The sequence below is a fragment of the Chiloscyllium plagiosum genome, unplaced genomic scaffold, assembly GCF_037043375.1.
Source record: "Chiloscyllium plagiosum isolate Xiang-an unplaced genomic scaffold, Cpla_swu_hap1 HiC_scaffold_3, whole genome shotgun sequence".
NCBI lineage: Eukaryota > Metazoa > Chordata > Chondrichthyes > Orectolobiformes > Hemiscylliidae > Chiloscyllium > Chiloscyllium plagiosum.
The window spans coordinates 120,273,583-120,293,371 of record NW_028270141.1 but is presented as its reverse complement, the minus strand read 5'-3'; the positions used below and the strand labels follow the sequence as shown (position 1 = coordinate 120,293,371).

General features: G+C 42.4%; 1 protein-coding gene across 1 annotated transcript in view; it reads right to left on the bottom strand.

Moving 5' to 3' along the window:
* The window catches only part of armc2 (armadillo repeat containing 2), a 251,300-nt gene that overhangs the window by 93,909 nt on the left and 137,602 nt on the right, over positions 1-19,789 (bottom strand). The window contains exons 10-11 of the mRNA XM_043687090.2: positions 13,205-13,307; positions 6,463-6,686 (exon numbers count right to left, since the gene is read on the bottom strand). Coding sequence (XP_043543025.1) covers positions 6,463-6,686; positions 13,205-13,307 — 327 coding nt within the window. The remainder of the gene's footprint in view (positions 1-6,462; positions 6,687-13,204; positions 13,308-19,789) is intronic.

Genomic DNA, 19,789 nt, shown 5'->3' with positions numbered 1-19,789 from the left:
GAATCCGAGACTCCCCCACACATCCTTCTCCTCTAGCCGATAAAATAAAGAACCTATGTGGAGTATTGGTGGGATAAGGATTTTTTCTATTCAATCTCTCTTGGTAACTTAGAGCAGAGGGGATGGAGGCTGGTTGCGTGCTCCTCTTACAGGTCACCACTAGTGTCTCTGCTGACTTCACCTGCAAGAAGTGCATCTAATTCCAGCTCTTCAGGCCGTGTTAGGGAACTGGAGCTGGAGCTGGAAGAACTTTGGATCATTCAGGAGGCTAAGAGGGGTGATAGGAGTTTAAGGAGGCAGTCACACCCAACTTAGATGATAAAGGTAGTTGGGTGACCGTCAGGAGAGGGAAAGGGAATAGGTAGACAGTGCAGGGACCTCTTGTGGCAGTCCCCCTCAACACTAACAGAGGAACCTCGATTATCCGAATATCAATAATCCGAATATCGGAGTATCCAAAGGAGATCTCAAGGTCCTGATAGAAACATGATGTCAAAGAGCTGTTTCAACCCTGATCGCGTCTTTTGTTTGCAGGTGCAATGATTAAAAACGAACTCGTCTCACTGAAATGCTGCTGAGAACAGTCCTGGACAGTCCAGGCACTGTATCCAAATGACCTCCCGCCCTCTCTCTCTCTCTCCACACACACTTTCCCTGGAGTTCTAGACAGGGGTGTATCCCCCCGCCACCCCGCTTCCCAGATAATCTCTCTAAAATTGTCCTGTACGGGGCAGAGGTGGAATGTGTCAAAAAGTTGCAGTAAAAAGTTGTGTGTGTGCGTGCATGTGTTTGTATGTGTGCTATTTGGAGACTTATCCCACAAAGGCAGCAGCAGTCTTACTGTTGGTGTATTGTCTGGCTGCCCTGGGGGGTGTCAACTGGGGGCATGGATGGGGGTTGGACGGTGGGTGGAGGTGGACCAGGTTGGGGGGGGGGGGGCGGGATCGGATAGGGTTGAGGGGCGACAGGGGGCGCAGATGGGGTTTGGGGGCAGTCAGGGGGTGGGGGCTTGCACACAGTGTGCTGCTGTCTAGTCTCCTGAACAGGGAGCAGACTTCACAGAAAACTCTGAGGCCCAGAGGAAATCAATTAACCAAATAATCATATTTGAACGAAATAGTGCCCGTCCATCTCGTTCGGCTAATCGAGGTTCCTCTGTACATCGTTTTGCATATTGTTGGGGAGGATGACCTACCCGAGAAAAGCCTCAGCGGCCAGTCTCTGGCACTGAGCCTGGCTCTGTGGTTCATAAGGGAAGGGGGGAGAATAGGAGAGTGATAGTGATAGGAGAATCAATGGTGAGAGAAACAGACAGGAGATTCTGTGGTCACGAACGAGACTCCCAGATGATATGTTGCCTTCTGGGTGCCAGTGTTAGGGATGTCTTGGATCAAGCCTGCAGGATTCTTAAGGGGGAGGGAGAACAGCCAGAAGTCGTGGTACACATCAGTACCAATGACATAACTAGAAAAAGGAATGAGGACCTGAAAAGTGATTATAAGGAGTTAGGTTGTAAACTAAAAGGCAGGACAAAGAGTCGTAATCTCAGGGTTGCTACCATTGCTTCAGGCTAGTGAGGCTAGGATCAGAAATCGAGTGCAGATGAATACATGGCTGCAGGGCTGGTGTAGGTGGAAGGGCTTCAGATATGTGGATCATTTGGGATACCTTCTGGGGAAGGTGAGACTTGTACAAGAAGGATGGGTTGCACCCGAACTGGAGGGATACCAATATCCTGGGAGGGAGGGTTTAAATTAGTTTGGCAGGAGGGTGGGAACTGGATCTATGGATCTGAGGATGCAGTAGCTAGTGAACAGCTAGATACAGTGTGCAGAGTGTCTGTGAAGAGGGATATACAGTTGATAGGGCAATGTTGCAGTCAGTGTGATGGGTTGAAGTTTGTCTATTTTAACGCAAGAGGTATCAAGAATAAGGGTGATGAGCCTAGAGCATGAATCAGAACTTGGAACTACGATGTTGTGGTCATTGCATTGACTTGGATATCACAGGGACAGGAATGGTTGTTGAATGTTTCAGGGTTTAGATGTTTCAACAGAAATAGTGGGGGAGGTAAAAGAGATGGGAAGTGGCATTGCTAATCAGGAATAGTATCACAGCTGCAGAAAAGGAGGTCGTCGAGGAGGGTTTTGCTGCAGAGTCAGCATGGGTGTAAGTCAGAAACAGGAAAGGAGCAGTCACTTTATTGGGAGTTTTCTACAGACCCCCAATCACAACAGAGACACAGAGGAGCAGATTGGGAGGAAGACTTTGGAAAAGTACTGAAGTAACAGGCTGGTTGCTATGGGTAACTTTAACTTCCCTAATATTGATTGGAACCTCCTTAGTTCAAATAGTTTGGATGGAGCAGTTTTTGTCAGGTGTGTCCAGGAAGGATTCCTGACTCAATATGTAGATAGGCCATCTAGAAGGGAGGCCATATTGGATTTGGTGCTTGGCAACAAACCAGGCCAGGTGTCAGATCTCTCGGTAGGATAGCATTTTGATGATAGTGATCACAACTCCCTGACCTTTACTATAGTCATGGAGAGGGATTGGAGCAGATGGTATGGAAAAGTGTTTAATTAGGGGAAGGGGAATTACAATACTAGTAGGCAGGAATTGGGGTGCCTAAACTGGGAACATATGTTCTCAGGAGAATGCACAACAAATGTGGAGGTTGTTTAGGGAGCACTTGCTAATGGTGCTGGATAGGATTGTCCCACTGAGGCAAGGAAGGGATGGTAGGGTGAAGGAGCCTTGGGTGACAAGCGATGTAGAACATCTAGTCAAAAGGAAGAAGGAAGCGTACTTAAGGTTGAGGAGGCAAAGATCAGACAGAGCTCTAGAGAGTTACAAGGTAGCTAGAAAGGAACTGAAGAATGGACTGTGGAGGGCTAGAAGGGGGCATGAAAAAACTTTAGCAGGTAGGATTAAGGAAAATCCTAAGGCATTCTACACTTATGTGAGGAGTAAGAGAATGGCCAGACCGATGGTAGAGCCGATCAGGAATAGTGGAGTGAACATGTGCCTGGAGTCAGAGGAGGTGGGGGGGGCCCTTAATGAATATTTTGCTTCAGTATTCACCACTGCGAGGTGTCATTTGTGAGGACAGCGTGAAACAGGCTGATATGCTTAAACAGAAGGAGGATGTTAAGAAGGAGGATGTGCTGAAAATTTTGAAAAGTAAGGATAGATAGGTTCATTGGACCAAATGGAATATACCAAGGTTACTACAGGAAGCAAAGGAAGAGATTGCTACGCCTTTGGTGATGATCTTTGCGTCCTCACTGTCCACTGGAGTAGTGCCAGATTATTGGAGTGTAGCAAATGTTATTCGCTTGTTCAAGAAAGGGAATAGGGATAATCCTGAGAATTACAGACCAGTCAGTCTTATGTCTGTAGTGGGCAAATTATTGAAGTGGATTCCAAGAAACAAGATTTATGATTACTTGGAAAACCATAGTTTGATTAGAGATGCAAGGTGCTCAGGTTGAGGTTTAGGGTGTAGGTTTGCTCGCTGAGCTGTAGGTTTGATATCCAGACGTTTCATTACCTGGCTAGGTAACATCATCAGTGGCGACCTCCAAGTGAAGGGAAGCTGTTGTCTCCTGCTTTCTATTTATATGTTTGTCCTGGATGGGGTTCCTGGGGTTTGTGGTGATGTCATTTCCTGTTCGTTTTCTGAGGGGTTGATAGATGGTATCTGGATCTATGTGTTTGTTTATGGTGTTGTGGTTGGAGTGCCAGGCCTCTAGGAATTCTCTGGCATGTCTTTGCTTAGCCTGTCCCAGGATAGATGTGTTGTTCCAGTCGAAATGATGGGGTTTTTTTCATCCGTGTGTAGGGCTACGAGGGAGAGAGGATTGTGTCTTTTTGTGGCTAGCTGGTGTTCGTGTATCCTGGTGGCTAACTTTCTTCCTGTTTGTCCTACGTAGTGTTTGTGGCAGTCCTTGCATGGAATTTTGTACATGACGTTGGTTTTGTCCATGGGTTGTACTGGGTCTTTTAAGTTTGTTAGTTTTTGTTTGAGAGTGTTGGTGGGTTTGTGTGCTACTAGCTACTTGATTAGAGATAGTCAGCATGGCTTTGTGAGGGGAAGCTCACAAGCCTTATTGAATTCTTTGAGGATGTGACAAAACAGTGGATGTGGCATACATGGATTTTAGCAAGGCATTTGACAAGGCTCCCATGGTAGGCTCATTCAGAAAGTAAGGAGCCATGGGATACTGGGAAGTTTGGCTGTCTGAATGCAGAATTGGCTGGTCCTTGGAAGACAGAGGGTAGTAGTAGACGGAAAGTAATCAGCCTGGAGCTCGGTGACAAGTGGAGTTCTGCAGGGGTCAGTTCTGGGATTTCTGCTCTTTGTGATTTTTATAAACACCTTGGATGAGGAAGTGGAAGGGTGGGTTGGTAAATTTCCCGATGACACAAAGATTGGTGGAGTGTTGGATAGTATGGAGGGTTGTTATAGGTTGCAACGGAACATTGACAGGATGCAGAACTGGGCCGATAAGTTCATGGAGTTCAACCTGGAAAAGTGTAAAGTGATTCATTTTGGAAGGTCGAAATTGAAGGCAGAATACAGGGGTTAAAGGCAAGAATCTTGGCAGTGTGGAGGAACAGAGGGATCTTGGGGTCCATGTCCATAGATCCCACAAAGTTGCCACCCAAGTTAATAGGGTTGTTAAAAAGGCATATGGTGTGTTGGCTTTCATTAGCAGGGGGATTGAGTTTAAGAGCCATGAGGTTATGCTGCAGCTCTATACAGCCTTAGTTAGACCGCACTTGGAATATTGCATTCAGTCTGGTCACCTCATTATAGGAAGGATATGGAAGTTTTGAAGAAGGTGCAGAGGAGATTCACCAGGATGCCACCTAGACTGAAGGGCATGTCTTCTGAAGAAAGGTTGAGAGCTAAAGCTTTTTTCATTGGAGCAAAGAAGGATGAGAGGCGACTTGATAGAGGTGTACAAGATGATGAGAGGCATAGATGGAGTGAATAGTCAGAGACTTTTTCCCACAGCAGAAATGGCTACCACAAGGGGATATAATTTTAAGGTGACTGGAGGAAGATTTATGGGAGATGTCAGAGGTCAGTTCTTTACACAGAGTGGTGGGTGTGTGGAATGCACTGCCAGCAGTGGTAGTAGAGTCAGATCTATTAGGGACATTTAAGCGACACTTGGATAGGCACATGGATGTTCGTAAAATGAAGGGTATATAGGTTAGTTTGATCTTAGAGTAGGATAAAAGGTCAGCACAACATCAAGGGCTGAAGGGCTTGTACTGTGCTGTACTGTTCTTTGTTCTCTGTTTTGTTCTATTATGTAGAAATGAAATTGACATAGCACAGTGCCATACATCAAAATGTCCATCCCCTGTTGAAGTGTTTAGTGCTCCGGATGCCTCTTTGTCTGCACTAAACAGAAATACAAGCCAGAGAAGCTGGTGCTTTTATGTTATGGCTGATAATCCTGTGCGCAGAATGCAATGCAAGCCACAAGAAGCTGGCCAAAGTCAACCACAAGTAATTGAGCATTAAGGAAGCAAGTTAAGAGGCATGTTATGCAGATGCATGACATGTGAGTGCCCCTGCAGCCAAAACAATCGCATAGAAGAGTGCAAGACATCAGTATCCATTAGTTCCAAATCGAAGTTCTGAAAGGTTGAACCAGTGTGAAAGTTGTTTCAAAAACAGCCAAGATGATGTTGTAAGGCCCATGATTCAGCGGTATCCAGTTGCATCGAGGAGAAGCGTGTGGAAACGTGGAGGAGCATGTGTCCTGGGAGCTTGCAGCAAAATGGTGGTGTTAGTGCAACTGGACAAGGCTCAGAGAAGCAAATGGTGAGCAAACCTTTGTGTCAGGATTTGACACTGTCTAGTTACTCAAGAAAGTAGGAAGCTGGATCGAAATGAGGTGAGACTAACTACAAATGAGTTGCAAGTATTTGGAAATAAGATAGTTGCTGCTCATTACTACTGGTTAAACCTTAATGGGAAAATTGTCTTTTTTTTCTCAATGTCGTGAATCTAATTTTTGTATTCTCACTATATTTTCCGAACTGTCTTGGCATTGCCATGCTGCTCAAGGCCTGGGAAAGATCCACCACTTAGGTTTGTTAGTAATCCATAAATACACTAAATATTGTTAGGATTTGAGAAGGAAGACAAAAATACAGTGCTATAAACACAATAATGAATAAATAAATTTAGTAATGAAATAGGGAAAAGTATGATGGAAAACATTTGGAATTATGATGTAAGATGAGACAAGCTTCATAGATGTTACAGAGGGGTACATTCATCAACAGAAAAGCAGTGCTTTGAGGGTGTAGCATATGGTGAAAATCTGAGGAATATTTTCACATTTCTTTATCTCATGATTATTAAACACCAATGACAGAGACTGTGAAAAGTGACAGCACAATCTATACAAATTAACTTATCACAATGTTACTGACCTGGACCAATAAATGTCCTGAGCTGCAAAGATATGTGTCACTTGTTCTGTTGACATCATTAATCTCCTTCATTAACCGCACTAAAGTCTCAACTAAACCTTTGTTGAGTAGGTCTTTGAGTAGGATTATATTTCCAGAAAGGAACTTGATTGTTCCCATACAGTATAAAAAAGCATCAATGTTACCAATTGGATCTGTAAAACTGAAGACCTCCATCAAGCAATCTGCAGAAAATATACTCTTTATTAATTTTATTAAATTGGTATAAATGATTAAAGTTATTTAACCAATATCTCTCATTTACATTCTGTTCACAAATATCTTAAAAAGTCAAAAATCTAATTTTATACCTGTTATATTGTGTCATTATGCTCTTGGCTAAGTCTCCTCCAAGTTGTATAATAAACATTACAGTCCTTAGAGAAGGATGCATTTTAGGTATAACATAATAGGTGTCAGGTCTCTAGACACTAATTATTATAATGTTATATAAAAATAATATTCATTTAATTTGTTTGGCTATGTACCCTACAACTTGTCTGATAGATACAAGAAAGTACTTATAATAATGTACTTTCAATATCTGAGACACCATGTGAAGAAAAGCAACTTAATCCAACTTCCATCCCCATGGACAGTAAGTTCCAGGTCATTATCACTGTGTAAAAAGGTTCTTCTTCACAACCCTTTATATCTATTGCCTAAAATCTTAAAATCCCCTTTCCTATCTAGCATTTCTCCTCGTCTACCTTATTTAAACATATTATAAACTTGGACACCTCCATCAACTCTCACCTTAATCAACTCTGCTATAAAGCAAAGAACCTCAGCTTTTCCAATCTAATCTTGTAACTAAAACAACCACTCTAAGTCATTCTCTGCTCCTCTTAAGGACCTTTACATTTTTGCTAAAGTGTGGTGACCACAACTGGATGGAATACCCTATTTGGCACCCAACCTGAGCTTCATAAAGATTCATTATAACTTTCACCCGTCCTTGAGTCTTTCTGTTCCTGGACATTCTGGAACTGCATCATTAAATCTCTATTTCCTCTCTCTATACATTCTTCTAAAATCTGTCCTCTCACACTTCTCCTTATTAAATTCCATTTGCCGCTTGTCAACTCATTACATTAGCTAATTTACATCCTCTTACAGGTAATTACATCATCCTGTTTGCAACTCCTCAAAGTTTGGTGTCTGGCAAATTTTGAAATTGAACTCTATATTCCAAGATCCATTTATCCAAGACATTTATTCTTGGGGAACACCACTGTCTATAACCTTCCAGTCCAAAGAACAACCATCCACCATAACCCATTACTTTCCATATTAAGTCCATTTTTGTGACCAATTGGATACTGACCATATTATTCCAGAGCTTCAGTTTTTTACTTAACCTTTTATGTGACAATTTATCAAACTATTTCTCAAATTCAAGTTTCTCCCAAATGCCTGTTTGTTTTATTCTAATTGAGGATTCCAAAATCTTACCCACCACTGATGTTAATTTAATTGGCCTGTAGTTTCTAGGTCTGTCCTGACACACTTTTCTGAATATGGATGTTACGTATTCTATTTTCAATCCCGACACCTCCTCCATATTGAGGGAAAACTGAAAGATTAAGACAGGCCCTTCTGCTACATCCACACCTATTTCCTTCAGCAACTTGGGATGCAAATATCCAAACCATGTGACCTATTTGCGCTAGGCATAGCAGCCTTTCCAATACCGCTTTTCTTTCAACTCTCACATGCTCCATTGTCTACACTATCTCTGCTTCCACTGATATTATGTAAGGTTCTTCTTCCTCACTAAATACCAACACAAAATACTCATTAAATATTCCAACTTTGCCCTGCATCTTTTACTCTATGTCACCTTCTTTCTCGCGAATAGGACTCAGTCCACTTCTTTATACCTGCCTACAATTTGCCCACTGGTGGAAGATTTATCAGTTCCATATTATGTTGACTACCATTCTATTTTTATACTCTCGTTTTGCCAAATGTACTTTTGTCTTCACCTGTCCTCTCAACCCACTCCATTTGAGCTGGTTTCCACTTGAAGAATTCACCTAACACATCGTACATCTTTGTTTTTGCTTTATCATAATTGTTATCATCTTATCATTCAAAGAGTCCATTTTTGCCAGGATTTTTGAGCCCCTATCTTTCACTATTGCTGGAATGTACTTAGCCTGTACTCAAGGTATCTCTTTCCTAAAAATCAATCACTCATGCTTTTTTTGTCAGTCTCAAGTTCAATTTTACCCAGACCAGAATTCTTTTTGTCGCACACGCACTCAGAATTAAAGAATATAGTTATTCTTTGAAAAGTGGGAATGAACACCAAAGAATGTTACTATCTTTTTCTATTTTTTTATTTAATCGTGGAACATATGCATCACTAGCTAGTGTGACGATGCTGCTCCCTCAACTAAGTTATGTTGGCCTTGGTATTTTTTGAGAGGAGTCATAAAGGCAGAGGTGCCAGTATGCCTGAACTAGCTATTTAATAATGGCTAACAGATACCACCTAAGTCAACAATCAGAGGAGGCCTTTTGATTTGGGTTTTTCAAAAATATTTGTACAATGAAAGGGCAGTGGCTGATTTTCCCAGTTCAGGGATTTTTCTAGTTTGGTTCAGTTTTAGTTGGGCACCCCAAGAAGCTGCTGGGAAAAAAAGAGGTTCCATGTTTCAGCCAATGTCCCTGGCTGATCCTCTCTTTCTAACATCTCTCCTGTAAGAACCTGTGTTTGAATTTACCTTTTTGTCAAGGGGGTGTGTTTATGGGATGTTGCAAGAAATTGGAACAGCATCATTACGTTGTCGCTTGGGTTTTCAAACAGGTTAAGTTATTCTATATTCTGTTCTCTTTTGCTTGTGTTTCATTCGGTAATCTATAAACAAATTGTTTTATTTAAAACTGGGTAGTTTGACCAGTTGCATCACTCCTGGACTATCCAAATTACATGTGCTTAAAACAACTAGAGAAGTTAGAGTCTTGACTACCTTCTTGAAATGTTTTGAGGAGGTCTGGCCTGGTCCATACCACTGGCCAGCATTTATTGCCCGTCCTTAGATGCTTTTGAGAGGGGGGAATGAGCTGCCTTTTTGAATGGCTGTAGTCCATATGCTGTAGGTTGACCTACAATGCCCCTAGTGCAGGAATTCCAGAAGTATTGATGCAGCGACAGTGAACAACAATATATTTCCAAGTCACTAAGGTGAGTGCTTGATAACACTGTTGATGACACTTTCCATTATTTTATTGATGAATTAAGGGTAGACTGATGGGGCAGTAAGTGATTAGGTTTGATTTGTTCTACTTCCTGTGTATGGAATGTATCTGGACAATTGTTGGGCAGATGGCCGAGCAACATCTTGGATAGTAGAATGGCAAGTTCTGGAGCACAATTCTTCAGTAGAATTACAGTGGTAGTGTTTCCATATATCTGCTGCCCATGGCCTTCTATTTGGAAGTGGTAATGGGTTTGGAAGATGCTGTTTAAGGATCTTTGGTGAACTTCTGTAGTGCATCTTGTAATAGTACATGCTGCTGCTACTGAGCATCGGTGATGGAGGAGGTGGATGCTTGTGAATGTGGTGCCAATCTAGGCTGCTTTATCTTGGATGATGTTAAGCTTCATGAGTATTGTTTCAGCTACACCCATCCAGGCAAGTGGAATCTATTCTGAATCCTGACCCATGCCTTAGAGATGATGGACAGGCTCTGAGGAGTCAGATGAGTTACTCACCACAGTATTTCGCTGATCTACTGTGTTTACGTAGAAAGTCCAGTTGAGTTTCTGGTCAATGATAACCCCAAGGATAATGATAGCGCGGGATTCAGTGTTAGTAACACTATTGAATAGCAAGGAGTAGTTGTTAGATTGTCTCTTATTGAAAATTGTCATTGCCTGGCATTTGTGTGGCGTGAATGTTACTTGTCATTTGTCAGTTCAAGTCTGGATATTGTCCAGATCCTGTTGAATTTGAACATGGACTGCTTTAGGCTCCAAGGAGTTACTAATGGTGCTGAAAATTGCGCAATCATCAGTGAACATCCCTACTTCTGATTTAATGAGGGAGGGAATGTCATTGATGAAGCAGCTGGGGTAGATCACTACCTTGAGGAACTCCTACAGAGATGTCCTGGAGCTGAGATGACTGACTTCCAATAACCACAACCATCTTCCTATGTGCCAGGTATGACTTCAACCAGTACAAGAGTTTGCCTCCTGATACCCACTGATTCCAATTTTGCTAGGGCTCCTTGGTGACACCCTCAATGAAACATGACCTTGATGTCAAGGGCTGCCACTCTTACCTCACCTCTTTTTTGAACTAAAGCTGTAATGAGGTCAGGAATTGAGTGACCTTGAGGAATCCAAACTGGGCATCATTGAGCAGGTGCTCAACAGGTCCTGCTTGAAAACACTCTCTGTCACCTTACTAATGATCAGTAGTAGACTAATTGGCCAGATTGGATTTGTCCTGCTTTTGTATACAGGACATACCTGAGCATTTTTCACATTGTTGGGTAGAAGCCAGTGTTATAACTGTACTGCAACATCTTGGATAGTGGAGTGGCATATTCAGTATCAAAAGTCTTCAGTACTATTGCTGGAATGTTGTCAGGGCCCATAGTCTTTGCAGTATCCAGGACCTTCAACGGTTTCTTGATATCACGTGGTGTGAATTGAATTGGTTGAAGACTGGTATCCATAATGCTTGGGACCACTGGAACAGTCCAAGATAGATCATCCACTTAGCACTTCTGGCTAAAGATTGCTGAGAATATTTCAGCCTTATCTTTTGCATTGATGTGTTAGGCTCTTCCCTCGTTGTGGATGGAGATAGTTGTGGAGCCTCCTCCTCCTCTAGTGAGTTGTTCAATTGTCTACCATCATTCATGATTGATGTGGCAGGACTGGAGGTCATTGGTTGTGGCATCACTTAGCTTTGTCTATCCTGTGTTGTTTACGCTGTTTGGCATGCAAGTGGCCCTGTTTGGTAGCTTCACCAGGTAGACATCTCATTTTTACAGTTTGGCGCTGCTCCTGGCCTGCTCTCCTGTACTCTCCATTGAACCTGGGTTGGTCCCCTGGCGTGATGGTAATACGTGAGTGGGGAATATGCCAAGCCATGGGGTTGTTGATTGTGTTACAGTACAATTTTGCTGACGATGTCTCACAGTGTCAGGGATGCTCAAGTCTTGAGTTGCTATTTGGCACAGTGATAGTGCCATACATGATGGATTTCACTGCAAAGGATTAGCTATTTTTAATACTATCCATAACTAAGTTAAGTATTCAATTTAATAGACATTGTTCTGATTAGCATGAGCAAATAAAATGACTAAAACTAAATTGTAATCTGTGGGTTTTAATTCTTGGGTTGTTTTCTATGAGAATCCTCCAATTTGATTAGCTAATGAGCCTGCTTGATGGAACCCAGAATTCCTGCAGGTGGCACCAAATTAAATGTCAGGACTAGATAGAGTCATAGAGATGGGGGAATTTGATGTTCGGTAGCTCTCTAACTCTTTGGCAGTTTTTTTCAAGGTCAGCACCATTTCTGATGAAGGGCTCCTGCCTGAAACATTGATTTTCCTGCTCCTCGGATGCTGCCTGATCTGCTGTGCATTTCTAGCACCACTCTAATTTTGAGCATAGTGTAAAATCCTACTCATTACTTCACACAGATGTATTCTCCCATAATTTCCTCAGAGTTCTCCCCATTGGCTACTATAATTTTTGTGGAGTATTATTGGAAACCCTAATTTATGGTATACTGTTAAATTCCCTATGATGGTAGTTATACAATATCAGTATATAAAAGGAATAATTCATTTATGCCAGTGTTTATCATTCATGCAAATAAATGGTTCTAATCCCATTTACCGACAGTGTTCTCACAGTACTTTAATCCCATTTTTTTAATCCATCTATTCAATCTAACTGAGTGTTAATATCAGTCAGGAACTTCATCAGAACTGATCTGGTTCATTGTAGCAACTTTGCTAAAAGTACAGCGGATCCTACCAACCTTTAGCTTTGGCTACTGCCTTGGCCACATTTTCAAGAATTCTCTCCCTAAATTCCTCAACCTTTCCACTTCTCTCACTTTCCTAAATTCCCACACCTTTGACATAGCTTTTGATCACCCATTCCAATGTCTCTATTTTTAAAAAAGCTATGAGGAGCTTTAGAATATCTTCCTGTGTTAAAAGGTGTAATGTTAAATTGAGTTGTTGTACTGTAATACTGATTTACAAATTGTCCCAGCATTCATTATTGTAAATCTAGATTTATGATAATAAAGTAAGTTTAGGCTGCAAAATTCTCCCCTATACAGATATTGAAGTTGTACTTGTTATTAGGATTTTGAGGGATAAAAATAATGAGGCTTAAAATTAATTTTTACAAGAGAAAATGTCAAATTATGTTGCTGATTCATGTTCAAGCTGCAATATTATTGCACATTATTCAACCAAGCTCACTGGTGATACTAAACCACACAAAGAGATAACTGAGAAATGAAAGATAAACAGTCTGCATAAAATGTTCCATGAACTAAAAAAAAGCCAATTAATGTGAGACTACATTTTTCAAAATGACTGATCGCATTCAGCAGCATAATAATATATAATATTACAGTATTGCATTCTCCATCATGATAGATCTATTTTTCAATATTTTACAATTTAAATATTCTAGAGAAGTGTAACTTACCCAAAATGTTATCATTTTGGAATAGAACATCATTATTCTCACTCCTACTAACTTTGAACATCAATTTACAAATGTTAAGGAGATTTCTGCCACTTACTTTCAGCTAGAAACAAAAAAATGACATGAAAATCACGAAGTACAAAATTAAAATTATTCAATTGTGATACCCTAAGAATATTCTTGAAGTTAACATCTATAAGTCTTTAATAATGGCATCACAATCACAAATTGTTTGTGGGCATCAGCGCATATTAAAGATTTCAGAGCATATAAAGTAGACAATCAAAAGTACAATCAGAAAAAGCTGTTTGGTAGCAGAGTTAACACTGGACATTCAACTTTAGCTTCTATTTAACAGTAGTGTGCTGAATTGATGATAATATTTTTATTAATCATGTTAGTTTTGAAGTTTAACATAAATTTGCTGTATACTTATTTACTGTCAAAATAATATCCTGGAACCAATCTCGGCCGTCCTACAAAAGCATGAGCAGGAGATCCAACATCTTGGGCAGTGCATGGAGGAGGTGGAGCAGCAAACCGCGGCATCAGAGACCGTGACAAAATCCTTGCTGGGTTGGATCCAGGCCCTGGAAGAACAGGTGCAGGCCTTGATCGAGCAGGTCGACAAACTCGACAATCGAGGTCGGAGAAGAAATATCTGCATCATCGGGTTGGCAGAACGAGGGGAGGGAGATCAGCTGATTAGCTTCCTGGACCAATGGCTCCCGCACCTCCTGGGACCGGGAGCCAAATCTGGCTAGGTGCAAATTGAGTGGGCTCACCGGATTGGACCAGTGCCCCTGCCCTGTCCTAACATGATTTCAATGTTACAGAAATAAACAAATGGTTATGGAAGCTTCCAAAATACTGGGGAAAGATCCACAGGCCCTGATCTACAAGGGGTCAAAAATCATGTTTTTTTCAGGACTTTTCTGAGGCTGTGATCTGAAAGAGGAAATCTTACGAAGAAGTAAAGAAGAGGCTGAGACACTTGATCATTCAATATTTTGTAAGGTACCTGGCAGTGTTGTGCTTCAACCAGCCCCTGGAAGATGCCCCATGCATAATTTTGATTCAGCAGAGAGGGCAAAGGATTTCCTAGATACTTTAAAATAGACTGGTTGGGTCAACTACTCTGGACAATAGTGTTTCCTTTGTTCTCTGTTGTTTGCCTTGTCTACCTGGCTTTGTTCCTGTAATATGTGGGGTTGTTTCTTCTTTCTCTTTCTTGTTATTTTTGATAGTCTCTTTTATCGCCATTTTTTTGGGTGGGGTGGTCATTTCTTTTATTGACAACAAGTGGGGTCGATGTATAGGTGGGTTGGCTTGAATGCCAACTTCCATGTGTATAAAGATGTATGTTTTCTTTGTTTCCGTTTTGTCTGGGTTTGGGGTGCAGCTTCAGCTGGAAGAGCTATGGAGGTGTTAGTGCGTAGGGTGAGTGCGCCTTGTGAGCAAGCAATCTCCAGTTATTTGTCTTTGCTTTTTTTAGAAGTAGTTATTAGAATTTTTGCTTTGGTAGTGTTTGTAGTTGTTATTTTTTAGATTTTATTAATTTTTTTTGTCTCCACTCGGCACATTATGAGTAGGGTTCTTCCTCTCGGGGGGTCATGGGCCGCTTTAGACGGTTATGGGTAGTTTTTCATTTAGATGATGTACCTGGAACATAAAGGGGAGTCACTCACCAGTTAAAAGAGAGAAAGTGCTCTGGAGTCTCAGAAAGGAGAGGGTCAACATTGCTCTGCTACAAGAAACCCACTTAGGTGATAAGGAGCATCTAAAGTTACAGTCACGCCTTTTAGTTCCAAAAGTAAAGTAGTGGCTATACTAATACAAAAGAATCTACCATTCCAGTTGACAGACCAAATTAAGGATGAGCATGGCCGATTTGTGATCCTCAAAGTCCTAATATATGGGGAGCAGTACAGCATTTTGAATGTCTACTGCTCCTCAAATTTTTATTGATGCACTTTCCACGCTGATGCCCCTTGGAGTGCGCCACACAATTATAGGTGGAGACTTCAACCATCTTATGGATCCCGAGGTGGATAGGATGCCAAGGGGTCTTTCAGGCATCTCTCCGCAATCCAAACAGTGGACCTTTGTGGGGAGTTGGGGCTGGTGGACGTGTGGAGATGTCTTCACCCTGAAGGAAGGGAATCTACTTTCTTCTCCAACCTGCACAAGTGCCACACAAAGATCGATATGCTTCTGACCCGCTGACTTTTTTGGATTTGGTACTAACCTGTTAAAATTGGGAATACAGCCATTTCACACCATGCGGCAGTATGTTTGGAGGTTGAGATCAGGGATAATGGGACAGATATGCGGCATTGGCGCATGGATCCTTTTCTTTTGAAAGAAAGTAAGCTTATTGAGTGATTCACAAGGAAGTTTAAGACTTTCTGGGATATTAAGGTACAGCCAGTAGCCCATCCGTGCTCTGGGAGATTGCCAAGGCCTATTCAAGGGGTATAATTATCTCACACTCAGTGACCCAGAAGAGACAGAGGAGAGATCAACAGCGTATACTTGAGGCCCGGTTGAAGGTAGCCAACATGGCATATTATGACAGACCATCTGTGACTAAGTTACAGCAGATTACAGCTCTCTGGGCTGCTCTGAACTCCATGCTCACCCAGACAGTGAAACAAAGACTATTTGAGCACAGTGATAAGCCAGGTAGATACTTGGCATATCTGGCCAGGGAGAAGAGTGCTACTCAATCCATCATGTCCATTAGAGAGGGTACTGGTATTCCCACTCGTGAGTCCAAAATGATCAACGCAGCTTTTAGGAAATTTTATGCAGAGGGCTGTGAGGATGGGATGGCAAGGTTGGAATCCTTTTTTGAGAACTTGGATCTTCCAAATATAACTTTGGAGCAGATTTCCCTTTCGAATACCCTTTTGACAACACAAGGGATACAAGAGGTGACAAGGCAGCTCCAAAGTGGCGCAGCGCCTGGCCTAGACAGATTCTCAAGTGAGTTTTATAAGAAGTTTATAAACATGTTGGCTGAGCCAATGCTGGGCATGTATAACCATTTGTACAGTCAGGACTGTCTCCTGACCTTTTTCAGGGAAGCTAATATTTTCCTTATTCTTAACAGAGGGAAAGATCCTGAGGACTGCGCCTCATACAGACCCATGTTGCTGCTAAATGTGGATTTTAAAATTCTGTCTCAAAAACATGAGCGTTGAGGCTGAAGAAGGTATTGCCCTCTATTGTAAAGGAGGACCAGACAGGTTTAATTAAGGTCGCAGCTCCTCTAACAACATGAGAAGAGTGTTGAATATGGTCCAGGTATGCCAGCAAAGGCGATCCTGGGCTTGGTAGTCTCCCTAGATTTGGAAAAAGTGTTTGATTGGGTGGAGTGGGCGTAACTATTTTATGTCTTGGGGTGATGGGGGAGAGGGGCATGGTTTTTTGCCAGGTGAGTTCGGCAGTTGTATCGCGATCTTATGGCAGCGGTTCTCGCAAGTGGCATAAAAAGAGATAATTTTAGCACTGGTAGCGACAGCCGACAAGGGTGCCCCATTTTGCCACTGCTGTTCACTTTAGCGATCAAACCGCTGGCAGAGGCTATTTGGAAGGACCCCCACATAGTTGCCCCAGAAGTGAGAATAGGAGAGCATAAAATCACTCTCTATGCAGACTATGTTCTTCACTTTTTGGCTAACCCAACATTGCCTGTGCCCCATTTAACACAAAATATTAATTTGTTTGGCTTCTTTTTGGGGTATAAAATTAATTTTGCAAAATCAGAGGCCTTGTTTGTGTTGGGGGGGGGGGGGTTCTTCTGGGAGTACCTGATCTTGAAAATAGAACTCTATTTCTTTTTGGGTGGTCACAGGGAGGTTTTCTATATTTTGGTGTTTTCATTATCCCTGCCTTTCACCAACTGTACAAAGCTAATTTCATACAATTGCTCGAGAAGTTAAGACAGGACCTTCAGCATTGGGAGGTATTACCAATATCCTGGTTGGGTCGAATAGCCTTGATCAAAATGAATGTTCTTCCTCGCCGATTAATACCCATGTGAATGCTCCCTCTGGTGTTACCTAGGCAAGTGTTGCAGAGACTTAATGGTTGGCTTGGGGCTTTCATTTGGCGCTGCAGGTGCCCTCTTATTAAGTTTGCTAAGCTGCAGCTTCCACAAGGGAGGGTAGACCTCCCAGAGTTCGAATAATATCAAGTAAGTTCTTTATTGTCTTATGTGAGTGATTGGGCTTGTCAGGATTTGAGGTCAATGTGGTTCAACATTGAGGCCTCCCATGCAAATTGTCCCCTTACTAATTTGCTATTTATGGAGAGGATGAGAACTGTCAATGAGTATTGTAAAAATCTGATCGTCATTGACACGATCAAAGCATGGACAATGATGCAACAGAATGAGGGTAATTACATAAGACCTCCCCGCTCATCCCCATAGTAGGGATACCAGGATGTAGGCTAGGTTTGATAGATTTTAAAAATGTGTTGCTGGAAAGGCGCAGCAGGTCAGGCAGCATCAAAGGAGAAGGTGAAACAACGTTTTGGGCATAAGCCCTTCTTCAGGAATGAGGAGGGTGTGCCAAGCAGGCTAAGATAAAAGGTAGGGAGGAGGGACTTGGGGGAGGGGCATTGGGAATGCAATAGGTGGAAGGAGGTTAAGGTGAGGGTGATAGGCCGGAGAGGGAGTGGGGGCGGAGAGGTCAGGAAGAAGATTACAAGGCCGTGTTGCCATGGTCTGGCGATGGAGGAGGCCAAAGACCTGCATCGGATGCAGTAAATGATGTGGCCTCCTATACATTGGGAAGACAGGCCGCCTACTTGCGGAACGTTTCAGAGAACACCTCTGGGACACCCGCACCAACCAACCCAACCACCCCGTGGCTGAACACTTTAATTCCCCCTCCCACTCCGCCAAGGACATGCAGGTCCTTGGCCTCCTCCATCGCCAGACCATGGCAACACGACGCCTGGAGGAAGAGCGACTCATCTTCCGCCTAGGAACCCTCCAACCACAAGGGATGAATACAGATTTCTCCAGCTCATTTCCCCTCCCCCCACCTTATCTCAGTCCTAACCCTCAGACTCAGCAGCAGCTTCTTGACCTGCAATCTTCTTCCCGACCTCTCTGGCCCCACCCCCTCTCCGGCCTATCACCCTCACCTTAACCTCCTTCCACCTATCGCATTCCCAATGCCCCTCCCCCAAGTCCCTCCTCCCTACCTTTTATCTTAGCCTGCTTGGCACACCCTCCTCATTCCTGAAGAAGGGCTTATGCCTGAAACATCGATTCTCCTTCTCCTTTGATGCTGCCTGACCTGCTGCGCTTTTCCAGCAACACATTTTTAAGCTCTGATCCCCAGCATCTGCAGTCCTCACTTTCTCCTCGGTTTGATGGATTCCAGCTTTAAGTTATGGAAGTTTAGGGGTGTCTCCTGTTTGGGAGACCTATTCAAGGGGGAGGTCATGATGTCATTTGATCAGCTGGGTCATAAGTATGGGTTATTCTGCTATTTTCAGATCAGGGACTTTATACAGAAAAGAACTACTGGTCCATCCCTATAAGTTCAATGTGGAGAGGAGAGCGCTTTGGTCCACAGGTACTCTCTCCATTAGTACCCTCTATCATTTACAGGGAGGGGGTGCCTCGGAAGATATTGAAAGGCATTACTGGATCTGGAATCAAGAATTGGCAGCAGAAATTTCATCAGACGTATAGGAGGATATTTGGGAGAATGTGAAAAAGATTGTGATTTGTAATAAAAATGCAGGCCATGCAACTAAAGATTCTCCACAGGGCTCATCTGGCCCCAGAGCAGCTAGCAAAATTTTAAAAAGGGGCATCTTCAAATTGCCCTAAGTGTAAAACAGACATTGGTACTCTCAACACACTGCTTGTAGTTGTGCCATTAGATTTGTAGATATTAGGTCACTATAGCAAATGTGTTGGAGGAGATCTTGGAGGTTGAGGTTAAGGCAGATCCAGTATCCCTCCTACTAGGATTGCCGAATCTGCCTTCTCTAGATGAGCATGGGAAGAAACTGGAGGAAGAACATTCTGATGAGCTGGATCTCAGAAACCCCTCCCCCCTTTCAGGATAGCGTAGTTTAGTGATGCAGCGTGTTTCCCCAGGCTTCTTTACAAGTTTGGTGCACCAGAAAATGGAACCTTTTTCTAAGACGTGGCAGCCCTTTTTGAATCACAGATGCAGACTTGTCAGCCATACTGATTAGGGCCTTTATATAGCCATGAAGACTACATTTGGCGGACTAGGGACTGAGAGGAAGAAACCCGAATAAAATACAGGTATGTCAACTGATGCGCCCGATGATGGGAGCTTCGGTGAGGTGGTACTCAGTGGTGTAAGTTAAGTTATTTCAGCTTAATTCAATCTAATTTAATGTAAATTATGTCTAATTATTTATTGAATTGTACTATGGGAAGATTGTTCTTTTTTGGTATTTTTGATTTGTTTTATAGAGTAGCAGTTAGCTTATTGTTATTGTTGCACATAAGATTGCTATACTCTCTCATAATTTTGTAAAAAAATAAAAATCTTTCAATAAAAAAGAGAATTGGCTTATCAC